Source organism: Gopherus evgoodei, chromosome 7 (genome assembly GCF_007399415.2).
Source record: "Gopherus evgoodei ecotype Sinaloan lineage chromosome 7, rGopEvg1_v1.p, whole genome shotgun sequence".
Taxonomy (NCBI): Eukaryota; Metazoa; Chordata; order Testudines; family Testudinidae; genus Gopherus; species Gopherus evgoodei.
The window spans coordinates 75,292,035-75,312,061 of record NC_044328.1 but is presented as its reverse complement, the minus strand read 5'-3'; the positions used below and the strand labels follow the sequence as shown (position 1 = coordinate 75,312,061).

The following is a 20,027-nucleotide window of genomic DNA, read 5'->3' as shown; positions in this document are numbered from 1 at the left end:
AAGGGTTACAAAGGTAAAGAACAAACAAACAAAAAAACTGCTTGTTTGCACTGACTGTGAAGGTGAAACTAAAAATCATGGCTACTCTGACCGGGCCTCTGGAACCTTTTGATGAGAATATAGTGCAGTGGCCTGTGTATACTGAGCGTTTTGAGCTTTTTGTTATTGCAAATGACATTACAGAAGTGAAGAAGGTGCTAATATTCTTAAGTGTGGTAGGGGCTAAAACCTACTCCCTGCTACGCAGCTTACTACACCCTATTAAGCCTGAGACTAAATCTTACAGTGACATCGTGGAAATCCTGGGGTCCCATTTTTCCCCAAAATCACTGGTAATTGTTGAAAGATATCGGTTCCACAAAAGAGACCAAAAAGAAGATGAAACAGTTGTACAATTTGTAGCAATTTTTAAAAAGTTAGCAGAACACTGTGAATTTAAAGAGATGTTAAATGATGCCCTGCGTGACAGGTTAGTGTGTGGTCTGTACAGTGAAGCTATACAGAAGCGCCTACTGACAGAGGCTCAGCTTACATTACAGAAGGCTGTTGATATTGCTGTCTCCATGGAACTGGCTACAAGGGAGGCGCAATACATCGGTGTATCCCCTAGGGTGCAAAAAGTGTCACAAGAACCTACCCACAAAACTGTGCAGAGTCAGGAATGTTACTGCTGTGGTAAGCCAGGTCACCAGGCATCAGAATGCTGGTGTAAGGACCTGATGTGTCGACACTGTGGCAAAAAGAGACACATTGAGTGTGCCTGTAAACAAAAGAAAAAGAGGCCTGTGGTCTGGCCGACAAAAAGAGGAACCCTGCATACCCTAGAGCAGACCCAGGATGATCAAGGTGACACCTCATCGCGAGAGGAAGTGCCACTGCATGTTTTGTCTTTGGCGGTGGGCTCACATGAATACTGGGTAACCCTGTTGTTGAATGGCAAACCTATACGCATGGAACTGGACACCGGTGCAGCCGTCTCGCTGGTCTCCGAGACTGTGTATAAAGAAAAGCTACAGCATCTTCCGCTTAAGGCAACAAAAACTGTTCTGAAGACATATACGGGAGAAGCTGTGCCCATGTTGGGCACTATTGATGTTAAGGTGGAGCTCAATGGACAGGCTGCTAAATTGCCACTGTTTGTGGTGAGAGGTAACTATCTAGCCTTAATGGGTAGGTCTTGGCTTAGGAAGATTCAGCTGAACTGGGCAGAAGTGCACCGGATGACTAAAGAAGAAACCAGTTTAACCCCTATACTAAGGAAACATGCTGCTGTTTTTGGAGATGATTTGGGAAATATGAAGGGAATCACTGTGACATTGAACATTAAATCTGACAGTCCACCAAAATATCTGAAAGCCCGAACTGTGCCATATGCCATCAGGCCAAAAGTTGAAGCAGACCTGGAGCGCCTGGTCACCCATGGAGTCCTAATACCAGTTACCCATAGCTCATGGGCCACTCCTATCGTTCCAATAGTGAAGAAAGATGGCTCTCTCTGGATTTGCGGTGATTTTAAAGTCACTGTCAACCCAGTGTTGTGTGCAGAGCAATACCCGCTTCCCCGCATCGATGACCTCTTCGCAGGCCTGGCTGGGGGACAAAAGTTCAGTAAGATTGATCTGAGTCAAGCATATTTACAGATGCACGTCGATGAAAAGTCCCAAGAGCTGTTGACTATTGTGACTCATAAGGGGCTTTATTGATACTGTCACCTACCCTTCGGAATAACGTCTGCTCCCGCCCTGTTCCAGAGGGCTATGGACCAGATCTTGTGTGGCTTGTCAGGAGTTCAGTGCTATCTGGATGATATCCTGGTCACTGGAAGGAATGAAGAGGATCACTTAAAGAATTTAGAGGCTACCCTACAAAGACTGGAAGAGTATGGCCTACGAGTTCGCAAAGACAAGTGTGAATTCTTCGAGCCCTCTGTTGAATATTTGGTACATATCACTGATTCTGCAGGTCTTCATAAGGCCCCTGCAAAAGTTAAAGCTATTGTGGAGGCTCCCCCACCTCGAAATGTAAGCCAGATGCGCTCATTTCTAGGACTACTGAACTATTATGGAAAGTTCATCTCACAGTTAGCCACACTGCTAAAATCACTTCATGAGCCACTGGGGCAGAACAAGGCCTGGAAGTGGACTGAAGCCTGTGATGTTGCATTTAACAAAGCTAAGGATGCATTGTTAAATTCTAAAGTTCTAACGCACTTTGAGCCATCCTTACCCCTACAATTGGCCTGCGATGCCTGCCCTTATGGAGTGGGAGCAGTCGTATCACACATTATGCTTTCGGGAGAAGAGAGACCTATTGCTTTTGCTTCATGCACTCTAAGCAAAGCAGAAACTAATTACGCCCAAATAGAACGTGAGGCATTAGGAATTGTTTTTGGAATTCGGAAGTTTCATCACTACCTGTTTGGGCGAAAGTTTACTCTTCTCACAGACCATCGACCTCTGACGTCAATTTTTGGACCCTACACAGGCATTCCCCCATTAGCTGCTAGTCGTATGCAACGCTGGGCATTGTTACTTTCAGCACACACATATGAAATCAAATATCAGAAATCCACTCTGCACGGCAATGCAGATGGCCTCTCAAGGTTGCCTTTGCCGGTCAAACATCAAGAAAATGCCCAAAAGGAAATCTTCTACTTTGAACAGGTAGAGAATACACCCATCACTGCTACTCAGATAAAGAAGGCAACTCGTGTTGACCCAGTATTGTCCCAAGTTATGGATCTGGTGATGCATGGAAAATCTCGACAAACCTCTCCGGTCTCACCCGACCTTGTTACCTACATGTCCAGGAGGACGGAGTTATCGGTCCAATCTGGTTGTTTGTTGTAGGGGAGAAGTGTCATTATTCCACCACCACTGAGATCACAGATGTTAGAACAGCTACATTCCGGTCACTGTGGAATAGTGCGCATGAAGGAAATTGCACGAAGCTATTTTTGGTGGCCTGGATTGGACAGTGCTATTGAAGCAAAAGCTTGTATGTCATGTCAGGGTGTGAGGAATGCACCCCAGTGGGCACCCTGACACCCATGGGACTGGCCTGAAAACCCATGGCAACATATTCACATTGACTTCGCTGGCCCCCTTGAAGGAAGCATGTTCTTGGTGGCAGTAGATGCCCATACTAAATGGCCAGAAGTCTCTCTAATGCAGTCCACTACTGCAGAGATTACTATCCAAAAACTACGGGGACTCTTTAGTCATTTCGGTCTGCCAGAACAACTTGTGAGCGACAATGGACCGCAGTTCGTCTCTCAGGAGTTTCAAAATTTTATGAAGGTAAATGGGATACACCACATCACGTCAGCACCATATCATCCATCCACCAACGGATTAGCTGAAAGATTTGTGCAGACAATGAAACACGCTTTGAAATCAGCAAGGGGACAACACTCCATTCAAAAGCGTCTGGATACCTTCTTACTTTCCTACAGAAACACACCTCATGCTACGATCCAGGCATCCCCGGCCTTTCTAATGATGGGACGACAGCTGTGCACTTGCTTTCATCTGCTGAAACCTTCTGAACCCCGACAAATTGTGCAACATCAGCAGCAATATCAAGTCATCAGACGGGCACCCAGAGCAAAAGACCGAACCTTTAGCCTGGGACAGCCAGTTTTGGCTCGGAATTATACTTCCAGAGCTAAATGGGTCCCTGCCACGATCATCACTCAAACAGGACCTGTTTCCTACACAGTCCGGACTGCAGAGAATCTTACCTGGGGGCGACATGTAAATCAGCTGTTGCCAGGTCATGCCAGTCCTCAGGACACATTTGCAGTTGAGTGGTCTGACTTCACCTCTTCTGGAGAGACACCGAATCATGAATCACCTGTTCCTGACTGTTCTCCTCCATTACTGCTGACGGCTTAGAGACCCTTTTGCCCAGCACAAGCTGATACCACCTCCTCACCTGTTCGTGCTGCGGACCCTGAGCCCATGGTACTTTCGGGTGCAACAACACCAGAAGTTCGCTGTAATCCACCTAGAGACAGAAGGCCTCCTCATTGGCTGGATCTTTAGCTAGGGCGAACCCACGGTTATGGGACAAAATAATCCCCAGGGTTTAGCCGGGAATGGAGGCAGTCTACCCTCCTTCTCTAGTCTAGTGTGTGTTTTATTTAGGGGATGTTCTTATTAGGGGGAGAGGAATATGTTGTGTATTTGGCTGTCATGGTTTTTGTTCCTATGGCAACTGAGTTGGATTATTAGGGGATAGCCCACCCAGCTTCGGCCAGTTAGGCGAGCTCTGTGTTTGTAAATAAATTCTAGTTTTGTTAGCTGTCTGCTCTCTGCCTCAAGTGATTTCTTCCTAAACTGGCTGCCCCCAAGGATATAACACCTTCCAAGGGGAGTAGTGGTGGCAAAAGACATATCTGGCTTTAAGACTAAGCTTGATAAGTTTATGGAAGGGATGGTGTGATGGGATAGCCTAATTTTGGTAATTAATTTTGGCAATTGATCTTTGATTATCAGCAGATAAGTATGCCCAGTGGTCTGTGATGGGATGTTATATGGGATGGGATCTGAGTTACTGCAGAGAATTCTTTCCTGGGTGCTGGCTGGTGAGTCTTGCTCAGAGTTTAGCTGATCGCCATATTTGGAGTCGGGAGGGAATTTTCCTCTGGGGCAGATTGGCAGGGGCCCTAGAGATTTTTCGCCTTCCTCTGCAGCGTGGGGCATGGGTCACTTGCTGGTGGATTCTCTGCAGCTTGAGGTCTTCAAACCACAATTTGAAGACTTCAATAACTCAGACATAGGTTAGGGGCTTTTGTTATAGAAGTGGATGAGTAGGATTCTGTGGCCTGCTTTGTGCAGGAGATCAGACTAGATGATCATAATGGTCCCTTCTGACCTTAAAGTCTATGAGTCTATGCAGGGGAGGGGCATGGATGCAGGATGCACATGGTTGGACATGGCAGGGCTGTGGGGGAGGCAGGCGGGAAGTACAGAGGAGGGATGCATGAGGCAGGGCACAGTAGGGGTAGGCAGTGCGGGCAGGGGGCACGGAGATAGGATACATGTGGCGGGTCATGGCAGGACTGTGGCAGGATGGGGGATGGAGGTGTGGGGCACAGAGGCAGGATGCATGTGGCAGGGCTGCGGGCATGGGGGCGCAGGTGGGGGCACAGAGGCAGGATGCATGTAGCAGGCAGGGCACAACAGGGCTGGGGGGGTGGGAGGATGCAGGCAGGGGGCACGAAGGAGGGATGCACATGACAGTGCTGCGGGGGTGGGAAATGCAGGTGGGGGGCATGGAGGCAGGATGCAGGTGGCGGGACACAGCAGGGCTGCAGGCAGGGGGTACAGAGGCAGGATGCAGGTGGTGGGACACGGCAGGACTGCAGGCAGGGGGTACAGAGGCGGGATGCAGGTGGTGGGGCATGGCAGGGGTGCGTACAGAAGCGGGATGCACGTGGCGGGGCACGGCAGGGCTGCAGGCGGGGGTACAGAGGCAGGATGCACGTGGTGGGGCACGGCAGGGCTGCAGGCGGGGAGTACAGAGGTGGGATGCAGGTGGCGGGACACAGCAGGGCTGCAGGCGGGGGGTACAGAGGCAGGATGCACATGGCAGGGCACGACAGGGCTGCAGGTGGGGGGTACAGAGGCGGGATGCAGGTGGCGAGGCACGGCAGGGCTGCAGGCAGAGAGTACAGAGGCGGGATGCACGTGGCGGGACACGGCAGGGCTGCAGGCAGGGGGTACAGAGGCGGGATGCAGGTGGCGGGACACGGCAGGGCTGCAGGCGGGGGTACAGAGGTGGGATGCAGGTGGCAGTGCTGTGGGGGTGGGATATGCAGGTGGGGGGCATGGCGGGGCTGCCGGGGGGGAGGGTACAGAAGCGGGATGCAGGTGGCAGTGCTTCGGGCGTGGGATATGCAGGTGGGGGGCGCTGCAGGGGGGTAGTACAGAGGCGGGATGCAGGCGGCGGGGCACGGCAGGGCTGCAGGCGGGTGGTACAGAGGCGGGATGCAGGTGGGGGGCACGGCAGGGCTGCAGGGGGGTGGTACAGAGGCGGGATGCAGGTGGCGGGGCACAACAGGGCTGCAGGGGGGTGGTACAGAGGCGGGATGCAGGCGGCGGGGCACGGCAGGGCTGCAGGGGGGTGGTACAGAGGCGGGATGCAGGCGGCGGGGCACAGCAGGGCTGCAGGGGGGTGGTACAGAGGCGGGATGCAGGCGGCGGGGCACAGCAGGGCTGCAGGCGGGTGGTACAGAGGCGGGATGCAGGTGGGGGGCACAGCAGGGCTGCAGGCGGGTGGTACAGAGGCGGGATGCAGGCGGCGGGGCACGGCAGGGCTGCAGGCGGGTGGTACAGAGGCGGGATGCAGGCGGCGGGGCACGGCAGGGCTGCAGGCGGGTGGTACAGAGGCGGGGTGCAGGCGGCGGGGCACGGCAGGGCTGCAGGGGGGTGGTACAGAGGCGGGCTGCAGGCGGCGGGGCACGGCAGGGCTGCAGGGGGGTGGTACAGAGGCGGGATGCAGGCGGCGGGGCACGGCAGGGCTGCAGGGGGGTGGTACAGAGGCGGGCTGCAGGCGGCGGGGCACGGCAGGGCTGCAGGCGGGTGGTACAGAGGCGGGATGCAGGCGGCGGGGCACGGCAGGGCTGCAGGCGGGTGGTACAGAGGCAGGATGCAGGTGGGGGGCACGGCAGGGCTGCAGGCGGGTGGTACAGAGGCGGGCTGCAGGCGGCGGGGCACGGCAGGGCTGCAGGCGGGTGGTACAGAGGCGGGCTGCAGGCGGCGGGGCACGGCAGGGCTGCAGGGGGGTGGTACAGAGGCGGGCTGCAGGCGGCGAGGCACGGCAGGGCTGCAGGGGGTGGTACAGAGGCGGGCTGCAGGCGGCGGGGCACGGCAGGGCTGCAGGGGGGTGGTACAGAGGCGGGCTGCAGGCGGCGAGGCACGGCAGGGCTGCAGGGGGGTGGTACAGAGGCGGGCTGCAGGCGGCGGGGCACGGCAGGGCTGCAGGGGGTGGTACAGAGGCGGGCTGCAGGCGGCGGGGCACGGCAGGGCTGCAGGGGGGTGGTACAGAGGCGGGATGCAGGTGGCGAGGCACGGCAGGGCTGCAGGGCGGTGGTACAGAGGCGGGCTGCAGGTGGCGAGGCACAGCAGGGCTGCAGGGGGTGGAACAGAGGCGGGCTGCAGGCGGCGGGGCACAGCAGGGCTGCAGGCGGATGGTACAGAGGCGGGATGCAGGTGGGGGACACGGTAGGGCTGCAGGGGGTGGTACAGAGGCGGGATGCAGGTGGGGGGCACGGCAGGGCTGCAGGGGGGTGGTACAGAGGCGGGATGCAGGTGGCGGGGCACAACAGGGCTGCAGGGGGGTGGTACAGAGGCGGGATGCAGGCGGCGGGGCACAGCAGGGCTGCAGGGGGTGGTACAGAGGCGGGATGCAGGTGGCGAGGCACAGTAGGGCTGCAGGCGGGTGGTACAGAGGCGGGATGCAGGCGGCGGGGCACAGCAGGGCTGCAGGGGGTGGTACAGAGGCGGGATGCAGGCGGCGGGGCACAGCAGGGCTGCAGGTGGGTGGTACAGAGGCGGGATGCAGGCGGCGGGGCACGGCAGGGCTGCAGGCGGGTGGTACAGAGGTGGGATGCAGGTGGGGGGAACGGCAGGGCTGCAGGTGGGTGGTACAGAGGCGGGATGCAGGCGGCGGGGCACGGCAGGGCTGCAGGCAGGTGGTACAGAGGCGGGATGCAGGCGGCGGGGCACGGCAGGGCTGCAGGCGGGTGGTACAGAGGCGGGATGCAGGTGGGGGGAACGGCAGGGCTGCAGGGGGGTGGTACAGAGGCAGGATGCAGGCGGCGGGGCACAGCAGGGCTGCAGGGGGGTGGTACAGAGGCGGGATGCAGGCGGCGGGGCACGGCAGGGCTGCAGGGGGGTGGTACAGAGGCGGGATGCAGGCGGCGGGGCACGGCAGGGCTGCAGGGGGGTGGTACAGAGGCGGGATGCAGGCGGCGGGGCACGGCAGGGCTGCAGGCGGGTGGTACAGAGGCGGGATGCAGGCGGCGGGGCACGGCAGGGCTGCAGGCGGGTGGTACAGAGGCGGGATGCAGGCAGCGGGGCACGGCAGGGCTGCAGGGGGTGGTACAGAGGCGGGATGCAGGCGGCGGGGCACGGCAGGGCTGCAGGCGGGTGGTACAGAGGCGGGATGCAGGCGGCGGGGCACGGCAGGGCTGCAGGGGGTGGTACAGAGGCGGGATGCAGGCGGCGGGGCACGGCAGGGCTGCAGGGGGGTGGTACAGAGGCGGGATGCAGGCGGCGGGGCACAGCAGGGCTGCAGGCGGGTGGTACAGAGGCGGGATGCAGGCGGCGGGGCACAGCAGGGCTGCAGGGGGTGGTACAGAGGCGGGATGCAGGCGGGTGGTACAGAGGCGGGATGCAGGTGGGGGGCACGGCAGGGCTGCAGGCGGGTGGTACAGAGGCGGGATGCAGGTGGGGGGCACGGCAGGGCTGCAGGGGGTGGTACAGAGGCAGGATGCAGGCGGCGGGGCACAGCAGGGCTGCAGGGGGTGGTACAGAGGCGGGATGCAGGCGGCGGGGCACAGCAGGGCTGCAGGCGGGTGGCGGAGTCAGCGACGCACGTTGCGAACGCGGCGCGGCCGGAGGCAGGGGGCGCTGGAGAGCGCTGAGAAGGGGCGGAGCGAGGCCCGGCTGCCCTGGGGCTGGGATGGGCGTGGAACCGGGTCTGTCACTTCTCGCGAGTCGGAACGGGGGTCACGTGGGACCGGAGGGACCGGGTCTCTGTCTTTTTACGGCCCGTCGCGAGGGCCATGGCGGCGCCCGTGTACCCGGCTTGGTTCCGGCGATTGGCAGCCGGGCGGAAGCGGCGGGCTCCCGCTGTGCGCCCCACCCGCCCGCTGGTGCTGGCCAACCAGGTGGCGAACCGCCGCCTGCGCCTGGGAGGTGAGTGCGGGGCCGGCCCGCCCGGCGGGACCCAGGTGTCCGGCAAAGCAAACCTCCCTCCTGGCAGCCGTTAGCTGGAGACCAGGCGTCTGCCCCGGGAATTCCTGTGGGGCGTTTCTCTGGCCTGTGTCTCACAGCCTGGGGCTGGGCTAGATTAGGTGCTCACAGGGCTCCCTCCTGCCCTGCCATCTGTGGATGCAGGCGAGGGGGGGTGGGGGGCACGGAGTATTGTCTGTGAGCTGCTCCAAGCATGTGTGCCTGCACCCACACAAGAGAGAGAGGCGTGTTGTTGATACATTTACTACAACCGCATTTTTAAATGTAAGGTGACTGAAAATGTTTGGCTTTGAAGAAGGCGTCGCCAGCATGAAAATGTGGAGAAACAGCAGTTTGGGTGATGATGCTCCTTCTTCCAGTGGCTTATCACTTTTAATCTTTATGAAACCCCCTTTGGACTGAAGAGGTTGCTGCTGGTGCAGTGTAGCTGTCTCTGGGGAGAGAATTCTTAATATGAAGGATTTATGTAGGGGCCCATAAGAATGATCTAGTATCTTATGTTCTTAAATGCTCTTATGTAAAGAGAAGCATAATATAAGTAATTTAATTTATTATCTGCCATTTCTTCTATGATATCACTGGTATTCAGTCATGAACAAATGGATTTACTTATGTGCCAGCTGCTGTGTGCATTATGTATAGAATATCACGGTTAGAAGGGACCTCAGGAGGTCATCTAGTCCAACCCTCTGCTCAAAGCAGGACCAATTCCCAACTAAATCATCCCAGCCAGGGCTTTGTCAAGCCTGACCTTAAAAACCTCTAAGGAAGGAGATTCCACCACCTCCCTAGGTGACCCATTCCAGTGCTTCACCACCCTCCTAGTGAAAAAGTTTTTCCTAATATCCAACCTAAACCTGCTCCACTGCAACTTGAAACCATTACTCCTTGTCCTGTCATCTGGTACCATTGAGAACAGTTTAGATCCCTCCTCTTTGGAACCCCCTTTCAGATAGTTGAAAGCAGCTATCAAATCCCCCCTCATTTGTCTCTTCTGCAGACTAAACAATCCCAGTTCCCTCAGCCTCTCCTCATAAGTTATTTGCTCCAGCCCCCTAATCATTTTTGTTGCCTGTATCATCAGCCTTTCTGGTCTGCAAGGAAAAATGATAATAGCCATCCCACACCCATCATCCAGTCTGCCATATGGAGAGACCTACATAAAACAAATGATTGATTGAAACACTTAGTCCTAGGCCAGGTCACAGTGCAAACAGTCAGAGGGAGCAAATTCCACACTTGGATCATTAAATACCCATAGGGTGCTCACTCAGTGTTTATAAAATATGCATAAGAAAAGTGTCTTTGAAACTTGGTAAGAACCCCCTTTGGATGGATGGCAAAAGGCTGAAGGCCAAACTATTACTTCCTCAAATCATGGCCCTAATTTTAGGCAGCTTCTGGGGTATCCAGAAACCTGATGTGTGTCTCTAAAGTATGTTATGCACAAAACACTGTGTAAATGCTAGACATCACTAAAACTGATTGGATATCAGATAACTGCAATGGCTCAGATCCTTGGACTGAAAGGGGTGCATAGCATCTTGCTGTGAGCAAAGTGATGCTGAGATTTCTTCTCTCCTGTGTTGTTTTTTTTTCCTCTGCCCCTCTCTCCACCTACTTGTTTTATCCCTGTCTCCTGGGGGTTATGCAATACACAGGCTGTTAATGTGAAATGTTCCTGAATAACTGAGATTTTCTTACCGAGGTATCTCTTCCTTCCAGAGGCAACGTGTACTACAGAGATGTCATTACTGATGGCTTGCTGGAAGCAGAATGAGTTCAATGATGCAGCTTGTGCCAAGGAAATCCAGACATTCTATGACTGTGTGGCAAAGACAGATGTAATTAAAGTCTCTTTGGTTGTCTTAAATTAGTGGCAGGGAGGGAGGAAGCCCTCAATTATTCTTTTAGTAGTGCCAAGGACACTCACTATGCAATTTAATTTGTAGTGTACTGATCTGGGGGAGGGAGATGATCCACATTAGATCAGATATGCATTGCTTCTTGTGTGTCGGAGAGCATCTGGATGTGAGTAGTTACGTGTTTACCAACCTTTGATGAGTACAGCAGCTGCACTTTCAAACTAAACAGATATTGAGTAAAATATAAAAGGGGGTTTTGATGACAGTTATAGTCTGATAACGATGGACTCTGCAGTAGTGGAAATGTAGAAAACATTTTCCCCCTCTGCACCAAGGGATAGTTTTGAATGAGGGGTGTAAAACTCTTGGTGCAAGTGATGTCCAGTAATCTGTGCTATTAGTTCTGGGCCTGCCATTAGCCCTAATAGAGTGAGCTGCAGACTGATCAATCTGCTTTTTAAACTTGCGAGTTAATGTTGTTTCCTAAAGATGGGTGAATGTCTGTGCAACACAGGGGCAGATTGAGCATGCAGTGGAACTGGACTCCAAGCTCTGCCCACAAATGCCAGAATAGCTGGATTTTTCTGCTTGACTGTCTTCTTAGTAAACAACCTACTGGGATGCATAAGGCAGTTATGTCTATTAAAACCATTACGCCCAAACTGTCTTCAGACACAATTAAACTATGATGGAAGGTTATAAGGTTTGTTATGTTGTTTTGGGGCTTTTTTCAACTATAAAGATTAGAAAATTTATTTTAAAAAAGAGGTTCAGATACTTCAGAAATACCGGAGCTGATGGACAACTGGTGTTAGTACAGTGTACCAGACAGTACCTGCTCAATCTGACCCTGGGCTTCAGAAACGTTCACTTATATGTGTAGTGATAGGATAGGTGGTCTTAATCTGTCGCTGGAGAGCAATGGAAATCCAAACCTTCTGGTATTGAAAATGGTAATGAAAATTAAGAAGTCTTGTAGAGCCATCCTTGTGGTTATGGGGAACAAGCCAAAAAGTACTTCACAGGGTGATGAGCACCCCATGGAGGCGAAAACTGAGAAATTTGGAGAAAGGGGAGGATCCAAAAGCAATAAAGTAAAGCACAGACACAGTAAGACTGTTCTTACTAAAGGAACACATTACATTTGAAACCTAGTCAGTATTAAAAAAAACCCTCCTAAAAATAGTTTCATGTACTACTCTTGCCTTTAAGTCATTCTGCTGTGTGAAAGACACGCATAAACAGGAAACTGACTACATATAAAGCAGTCAAATTACAAAGTAAACAAATTGAAAAATAGAGAACAATATCTTTAACTCCACACTGGTACTGTTTCAGTAAACCTGGAAGTTACTTACAAGAATAGTAAACTAAAAAATTGAAAGATGTTTGGGGTTTTTTTAAGTTGACAATGTTCTTTAACTTCATAATTTCAAATGAGAGACAAGGTGGGTAAGGTAATCTTTTATTTGACCAGCTTGTGTTGGGGAGAGAGAGAAGCTTTCAAGCCACACAGAGCTCTTCTTCAGGTGTGGAAAAGGTACTCTCAGCAGCACAGTTAAAGGCAAGATGGAACAGATTGTTTAGCATGAGTAATTAGCACATATTCTGAGGAGAACAGGTAGAATGATCCATTAACAACTCTGCAGTCGTAGGATTAAAAGGGGGGTTAGTGGGTTACAGATTGTTGTAAAACAGCGTTTCTCAAATGGGGGTCTGGGAGGCTACTCCAGAGGGGCTGCAGGTCCCCTGCTGTTTAACTCTTCCCGCTCCCTCCCTCAACTTTCTCCTCCCTCCCAGTGCCTCCTGCACACTGTTCCCTGGCATGCGGGAGATGCTGGAAGGGAATGGGGAGGGCGTAGAAAGAGGTGGGGCAGGGGTGGGGCCTTGGGGGAAGGAGTGGAGTAGGGGCGGGGTCTGGGGCTGAGCTGGGGACTTGGGGGTACCTGAAAATTTTTAAATCAAAATGGAGGTCCTCAGGTTGCTAAAGTTTGAGAACCACTATTGTAAACCATAAATCCAGTGTCTCTCTTAAGGCTGATTTTTAGTGTCTAGCAATTATGAATTTAAGCTCCCAGGCTCATCTTTTGAAAGTGTTGTGCTTCCTTTGAGGGTGAGCGCTGATAGGTCAGCTATAGAGTGATTGCTTTGTGGAAGGTGTTCACTCACAGGTGATGGGGTGCTTTTTTTTTTTTTATCATTTTCCTGTGTGACTTCATTAGAGAGCGTAGTGATTGTCTGGTTTCACCCACATTGTTCTTATCTGGAGCATTTAGTGCACTGGATGAGATACACCACATGTTGTGATTGGCATGTGCAGGATCCATGGATCTTAAAAGATGCATTGTGGGGGGTGTTGATCATTGAATCAACCTTGAATGATTCCTTACATTATATGCTAGCTACGTACACTAAATAGTCTGTTCCATTTTGCATTTAGCTGTGATGCTCAGAGTACTTTTCTCACATCTGAAGAAGAGTTCTGTGTGGCTTGAAAGTTTGTCTCTCTCACTAACAGAAATTGGTGCAATAAAAGCTATTACCTCAAGTATTGTTGGGGTATGTGTCTGAATCACTTCAGCAAATAAAGGAGGTTAATTCTTTGTGTTTCAGGTGGAGCGCAAGGAAAGACTTAAACAGGAGTCCCTGGGCCAGATGGGAAACTTATCTCCAAAGACAGTGAACAAACTGCTGAGAAGGTTCCCTAATATCACAGATAATTTTTAAAGGAAGACTTGCTTTCCCAAGTAACTGGAGACCAGTAGCTAAAGCTGGTATCATCCTTGCAGAAGGAGTTAAAAGTAGTGATCAGTGAGCATTTGGGGCTTATAGTGGCTGTCAGCATTCCTTAGGGGTTCTTGACTTGAACATTTCTTTGGGGTGGGGTCACTTTCTCCATTAGTTGAGATTGTTCTATGGGGTCACAGGGTCTTGTGATGACAGGATGGATGTTTGCTAAGGGTTACTCAGCCATAATGTGGTCTTGAATCTTGCTTCATTGTGAAATAAAACCTTCTAAGGAATGAAATTAATGAACTGTTTTCACAACTAGGATGTGAACAGTGCTTGTGTGTGTTAGCACTTGCAGACTCTACAGCAAGCCTCCTGCCTGACTTGAGTTGCTGGTATGCTTTACCAGATGTCTATTAATCTTTCTTCTCTTAGTCCTTGACATTTCTGAACCTTCCATTAATCTATGAAGAATGACAGAAATCCAGGACCAACTCCCAGAGTAGCATCCTTTTTCATAGAATATCAGGGTTTGAAGGGACTTCAGGAGGTCATCTAGTCCAACCCCCTGCTCAAAGCAGGACCACTCCCCAGACAGATTTTTGCCCCAGATCCCTAAATGGCCCCCTCAAGGATTGAGCTCACAATCCTGGGTTTAGCAGGCCAATGCTCAAACCACTGAGCTATCCCTTCCCACTTTTTAACCACAGAATACATTGGTGGGGGAGAAATCAAATGTGACTTCCACCAAGGTACTTCTAGTTTAAACCACCTGCTTTTCATGGGGGGAAAACCAAAGGGTTTGCCATGCTCTGTTCTTAGCGTACTATGGTAACATCAAACAAGAAGACCCACTACCTGGCCTAGATAGCTTATTGTAGTTGACATAACTTATGTCACTTGGTGGTTTGAATAAACCACCCCCCTGAGTGACATAAGTTACACCGACATAAGTGCTTGTGCACAGCGCTATGGCGACAGGAGTGCTTCTCCCACCGACATAGCTGCTGCCACTCACAGAGATGGGGTTTTTTATGCCAATGAGAGAGTGTTCTCCCCTCAACATAAAGAGTCTTCACCAGACGCGCTGCAGTCACACAGTTGTATCGGTACAACTGGGTTGCTGCAGCGCTGTATGTATAGGCATGGCCTTAGTGGACAATAGAAAGAGGGAGGGGGCATAGCACAGGTGTAACAGTAATAAGATAACATTACCTAGATTCATTTTTGCTGTTACTTATATTACAGTAGTGCCTAGAGGCCCCAACCAAGATCAGGTCCCTGTTGTGCTATACAGTTTACTTACAGACAGACCCTGCCCCAATCAGCTTACACTCCACGTGGACAGGACAAAACAAGTGGTGAGAGAGGAATCAGGAACAGAATGGCCAAGTGACTTATCAGAGATGACACAGCAGGGTAGGTTGAGGAATTGAAACAAGGTCCCCAATTCCCAGTCTGGTGCCCTTCCCACTGGAGAATTTTTGTTCAGTCTGATAGTTCCAAATTGTGGCTTTCTTTAACTATAAATTCATGAGCATTGGTTGCATTGAATTGTCCCACAGCCTAGCCAGTATAAGATGGCAGACATTTCTTGTTGGCATCATGGGTCTTGAAGAGTAATCTGAAAGAGGAAGAGGATGATGTCCCTACCTGCTGATCCAGGGAGGAAGTTGTGTGTGTAAGGGCACACCTCTCACATGGCCTGGATTTTGTGGTGCATTCTGCATTTCAGGGTTGGTCTCCTTGGCCCACAGCACTGCCAAGCTGGATAATGTTCTGTGGATGAGAGACTTGCCAAATACCCTTTAGTTAAATAGAATGTGCACTAAGCTGGGAGCAAGGAGGCTGTGAAATCTCAGATCACCTCTCCCCCGACTGCTGTCTCCTCTGTACTCTAAAACCTTTAGTATTAAGCGTAGCCTCCTGCCCCTTACTCAGGGTATGTCTACGCTACGAAATTAGGTCGAATTTATAGAATTTGTTTTTTTAGAAATCTTTTTTTATACAGTCGATTGTGTGTGTCCCCACACAAAATGCGTCCACAGTACCAAGGCTAGCAGCGACTTCCAGAGTGTTGCACTGTGAGTAGCTATCCTGCAGTCTCCATCGCCCATTGGAATTCTGGTTGAGATCCCAATGCCTGATGGGGCAAAAATAATGTTGCGGGTGGTTCTGGGTACATGTCGTCAGGCCCCCCTCTCTCTCCCTCCATGAAATCAACAGCAGACAATCGTTTCGTGCCTTTTTTCCTGGGTCACCTATGCAGATGCCATACCACGGCAAGCATGGAGCCCACTCAGCTCACCGTCACGGTATGTCTTCTGGGTGCTGGCAGATGGGGGACTGCATTGCTACACAGCAGCAGCTCATTGCCTTTTGGCAGCAGACGGTGCATCGTCATCGTACTCCTGGGTGCTCTTTTAGCCGACCTCGGTGAGGTCGGCCAGAGGCACCTGGGCAGACATGGGAGTGACTCAGCCAGGTCATTCCCTAGTCATACTGCACTATCTTCTGGCAAGCAGCCAGGAGATGACTATGGCTAGCAGTTGTACTGCACTGTCTGCTGCCAGCCTAAGATGTATCAGATAGATGGAGTGGCTCAAAACAAGAAATAGACCAGATTTGTTTTGTATTCATTTGCTCCCCCCTCCCTCCGTGAAATCAGCGGCCTGCTAAACCCAGGGTTTTGAGTTCAATCCTTCAGGGGGCCATTCTGTGTGACAGTTGTTTGTGTTTCCCCTTGATGCAAAGCCACCCCCTTTGTTGATTTTAATTCCCTGTAAGCCATGTCATCAGTCTCCCCTCCTTCCGTCAGAGCAACGGCAGACAATCGTTTCGTGCCTTTTTTCAGCGCAGACGCCAGAGCACCAGGAACATGGGAGCCCGCTCAAATCACTGCAGCAATTATGAGCACTGTAAACACCATGTGCATTATCCTGCAGTATATGCAGAACCAGAACCTGCAGAAGTGAAACCAGGCAAGAAGGCAACAGCAGCATGGTGACGAGAGTGATGAGGACATAGCCTTCTCACAAAGTACAGGCTCCGGCAATGTGCACATCCTGGTGTTAATGGGGCAGGCTCATACCCTGGAACGCTGATTCTGGGCCCGGGAAACAAGCACAGACTGGTGGGACCGCGTAGTGTTGTGGGTCTGGGACGATTCCCAGTGGCTGCGAAACTTTCACATGCGTAAGGGCACTTTCATGGAACTTTGTGACTTGCTTTCCCCTGCCCTGAAGCACCAGAATACCAAGATGAGAGCAGTCCTCACAGTTGAGAAGCAAGTGGTGATAGCCCTGTGGAAGCTTGCAACGCCAGACAGCTACCAGTCAGTTGGGCATCAATTTGGAGTGGGCAAATCTACCGTGGGGGCTGCTGTAATCCAATAGCCAATGCAATCAAAGAGCTGCTGATATCAAGGGTAGTGACTCTGGGAAATGTACAGGCCATAGTGGATGGCTTTGCTGTAATGGGATTCCCTAACTGTGGTGGGGTGATAGATGGAACCCATATCCCTATCTTGGCATCGGTGCACCAAGCCAGTGAGTACATAAACTGAAAGGGGTACTTTTCAATAGTGCTGCAAGCACTGGTGGATCACAAGGGACGTTTCACCAACATCAGTGTGGGATGGCTGGGAAAGGTACATGACGCTCACATCTTAAGGAACTCTGGTCTGTTTCAAAAGCTGCAGGAAGGGACTTTCTTCCCATACCAGAAAATAACTGTGGGGGATGTTGAAATGCCTATAGTTATCCTTGGGGACCCAGCCTACCCTTTAATGCCATGGCTCATGAAGCCATACACATGCAGCCTGGACAGTAGTCAGAAGCTGTTCAACTATAGGCTGAGCAAGAGCAGAATGGTGGTAGAATGTGCATTTGGACATTTAAAAGCACACTGGCGCAGTTTACTGACTCATAAATGATCGGGAGAAAGGGGTAAACAGTGAGGTGGCAAAGTTTGCAGATGATACTAAACTACTCAAGATAGTTAAGACCAAAGCAGATTGTGAAGAACTTCAAAAAGATCTCACAAAGCTAAATGATTGGGCAACAAAATGGCAAATGAAATTTAATGTGGATAAATGTAAAGTAATGCACATTGGAAAAAATAACCCCAACTATACATACAATATGATGGGGGCTAATTTAGCTACAACAAGTCAGGAAAAAGATCTTGGCGTCATCGTGGATAGTTCTCTGAAAATGTCCACACAGTGCGCAGAGGCGGTCAAAAAAGCAAACAGGATGTTAGAAATCATTAAAAAGGGGATAGAGAATAAGACTGAGAATATATTATTGCCCTTATATAAATCCATGGTACGCCCACATCTCAAATACTGTGTACAGATGTGGTCTCACCTCAAAAAAGATATTCTAGCACTAGAAAAGGTTCAGAAAAGGGCAACAAAAATGATTAGGGGTTTGGAGAAGGTCCCATATGAGGAAAGATTAGAGGCTAGGCCTCTTCAGCTTGGAAAAGAGGAGACTAAGGGGAGATATGATAGAGGTATATAAAATCATGAGTGATGTGGAGAAAGTAGATAAGGAAAAGTTATTTACTTATTCCCATAATACAAGAACTAGGCGTCACCAAATGAAATTATTAGGTAGCAGGTTTAAAACAAAAGAAAGTTCTTCACACAGAGCATAGTCAACTTGTGGAACTCCTTACCTGAGGAGGTTGTGAAGGCTGGGACTATAACAATATTTAAAAGGGAACTGGATAAATTCATGGTGGCTAAGTCCATAAATGGCTATTAGCAAGAAAGGGTAAAGAATGGTGTCCCTAGCCTCTGTTCATCAGAGGATGGAGATGGATGGCAGGAAAGAGATCACTTGATTATTGCCTGTTAGCTTCATTCCCTCTGGGGCACCTGGCATTAGCCACTGTCGGTAGACAGATACTGGGCTTGATTGACCTTTGGTCTGACCTGGTATGGCTCTTCTTATGTAAACAGACCTCAGCGAAACCAATATTCCCATTGTTATTACTGCTTGCTGTGTGCTCCACAATATCTGTGAGCATAAGTGGGAGACAATTATGGGTGGGGTGGGAGTTGAGGCAAATCACCTGGCCACTGATTACATGCAGCCAGACACCACGGCAGTTAGAAGAGTACAGCAAGGCATGGTGTGCATCTGAGGAGCTTTGAAAACCAGTTTCATGACTGGCCAGCCTACAGTGTGAAAGTTCTGTTTGTTTCTCCTTGATGAACCCCCAACCCCACTTGGTTCACTCTACTTCTCTGTGAGCTCACCCTCCTCCCCTCCCCCTTCAATCACCTCTTGCAGAGACAATAGTCATTGTTGCTTCACATTCATGCATTCTTTATTTATTCATCACACAAGTAAGGGGATAACTGCCAAGGTAGCCCAGGAGGGGTGGGGGAGGAGGAAAGGGCAAGGCCATACTGCACTTTAAAACTTATTGAATGCCAGCCTTCTGTTGGTTGGGCAATCCTCTGGGGTGGAGTGGCTGGGTGGCCGGAGACCCCCCCCCCAACCACATTCTTGGGCATCTGGGTGAGGAAGCTGTGAAACTTGGGGAGGATGGCGGTTGGGTACACAGAGGCTGTAATGGTGGTTTGTGTTCCTGCCTTTCCTGCAGCTCAACCATACACTGGAGCATATGAGTTCGATGCTCCAGCAGCCTGAGATTGACTGCTCCTTCTGTCAGCAAGCTGACGCCACCTGTCCTCTTCAGCCTACCGCTTAATCTCTTCAGCCCGCCACCTCTCCTCATGTTTATATTGTGTTATCCTGCACTCTGACATTGTCTGCCTCCACACATTCTGCTGTGCTTTGTCAGTGTGGAAGGACAGCATGAGCTCAGAGAACATTTCATCCTGAGTGCATTTTTTTCACCTTCTAACCTTCACTAGTCTCTGGGAAGGAGAAACATATGCAGCTGGTGGAGGGGAAAAAAGGGAGAGTGGTAGTTAAGAAGACATTTTATAGAACAATGGGTACACTCTTTCACCGTAAACCTTGTTGTTAACATTACATAACATATGTGCTTTTGTTACAAGGTCGCATTTTGATGGCTTCACCCCTCCCCCCACCACATGGGTAACAGCAGGGAACATTTCTGTTCAGCCACAGGCAAACAGCCCAGCAGGAATGGGCACCTCTGAATGTCCGCTTAATAAAGCCGCCCTATTTTAACCAGGTGACCATGAATGATACCACTCTCCTGTGGATAACACAGAGAGATAAAGAACGGATGTTGTTTGAATGCCAGCAAACACGAGGACCATATGCTGCAATGCTTTGTTCTGCAATGATTCCCACATATGTGCTACTGGCCTGGCATGGTAAAGTGTTCTACCATGGAGGATGGAATAAGACTGCCCTCCCAGAAACCTTTTGCAAAGGCTTTGGGAGTACATCCAGGAGAGCTTTATGGAGATGTATGGAGATGGAGCGCAAATCCTTCA

General features: G+C 51.1%; 2 protein-coding genes across 2 annotated transcripts in view; one reads left to right on the top strand and one right to left on the bottom strand.

The window, feature by feature from the left end:
* The window catches only part of LOC115655213 (proline-rich extensin-like protein EPR1), a 43,744-nt gene extending 34,948 nt beyond the window's left edge, over positions 1–8,796 (bottom strand). Inside the window, exons 1-2 of the mRNA XM_030570461.1 lie at positions 8,717–8,796; positions 6,289–8,574 (exon numbers count right to left, since the gene is read on the bottom strand). Of these exons, the coding sequence (XP_030426321.1) occupies positions 6,289–8,574; positions 8,717–8,796 (2,366 nt within the window). The remainder of the gene's footprint in view (positions 1–6,288; positions 8,575–8,716) is intronic.
* On the top strand, positions 8,769–13,900 carry CHCHD1 (coiled-coil-helix-coiled-coil-helix domain containing 1). Its single transcript, XM_030570442.1, has 3 exons — positions 8,769–8,927; positions 10,710–10,828; positions 13,463–13,900. The coding sequence occupies exons 1-3, from the start codon at positions 8,795–8,797 to the stop codon at positions 13,574–13,576; spliced, it is 366 nt and encodes a 121-aa protein (XP_030426302.1). The 5' UTR covers positions 8,769–8,794; the 3' UTR covers positions 13,577–13,900.
* Positions 13,901–20,027: the final 6,127 nt, after the last annotated feature.

What these genes read in the sequence shown, in the direction of transcription:
- CHCHD1 (XM_030570442.1), top strand. Translation starts at nt 8,795, where the DNA reads ATGGCGGCGCCCGTGTACCCGGCTTGGTTCCGGCGATTGGCAGCCGGG. An exon ending in CCGCCGCCTGCGCCTGGGAG is followed by an intron (nt 8,928 to 10,709) that starts GTGAGTGCGGGG and finishes TCTTCCTTCCAG; the next exon opens with AGGCAACGTGTACTACAGAG. An exon ending in ACTGTGTGGCAAAGACAGAT is followed by an intron (nt 10,829 to 13,462) that starts GTAATTAAAGTC and finishes TTTGTGTTTCAG; the next exon opens with GTGGAGCGCAAGGAAAGACT.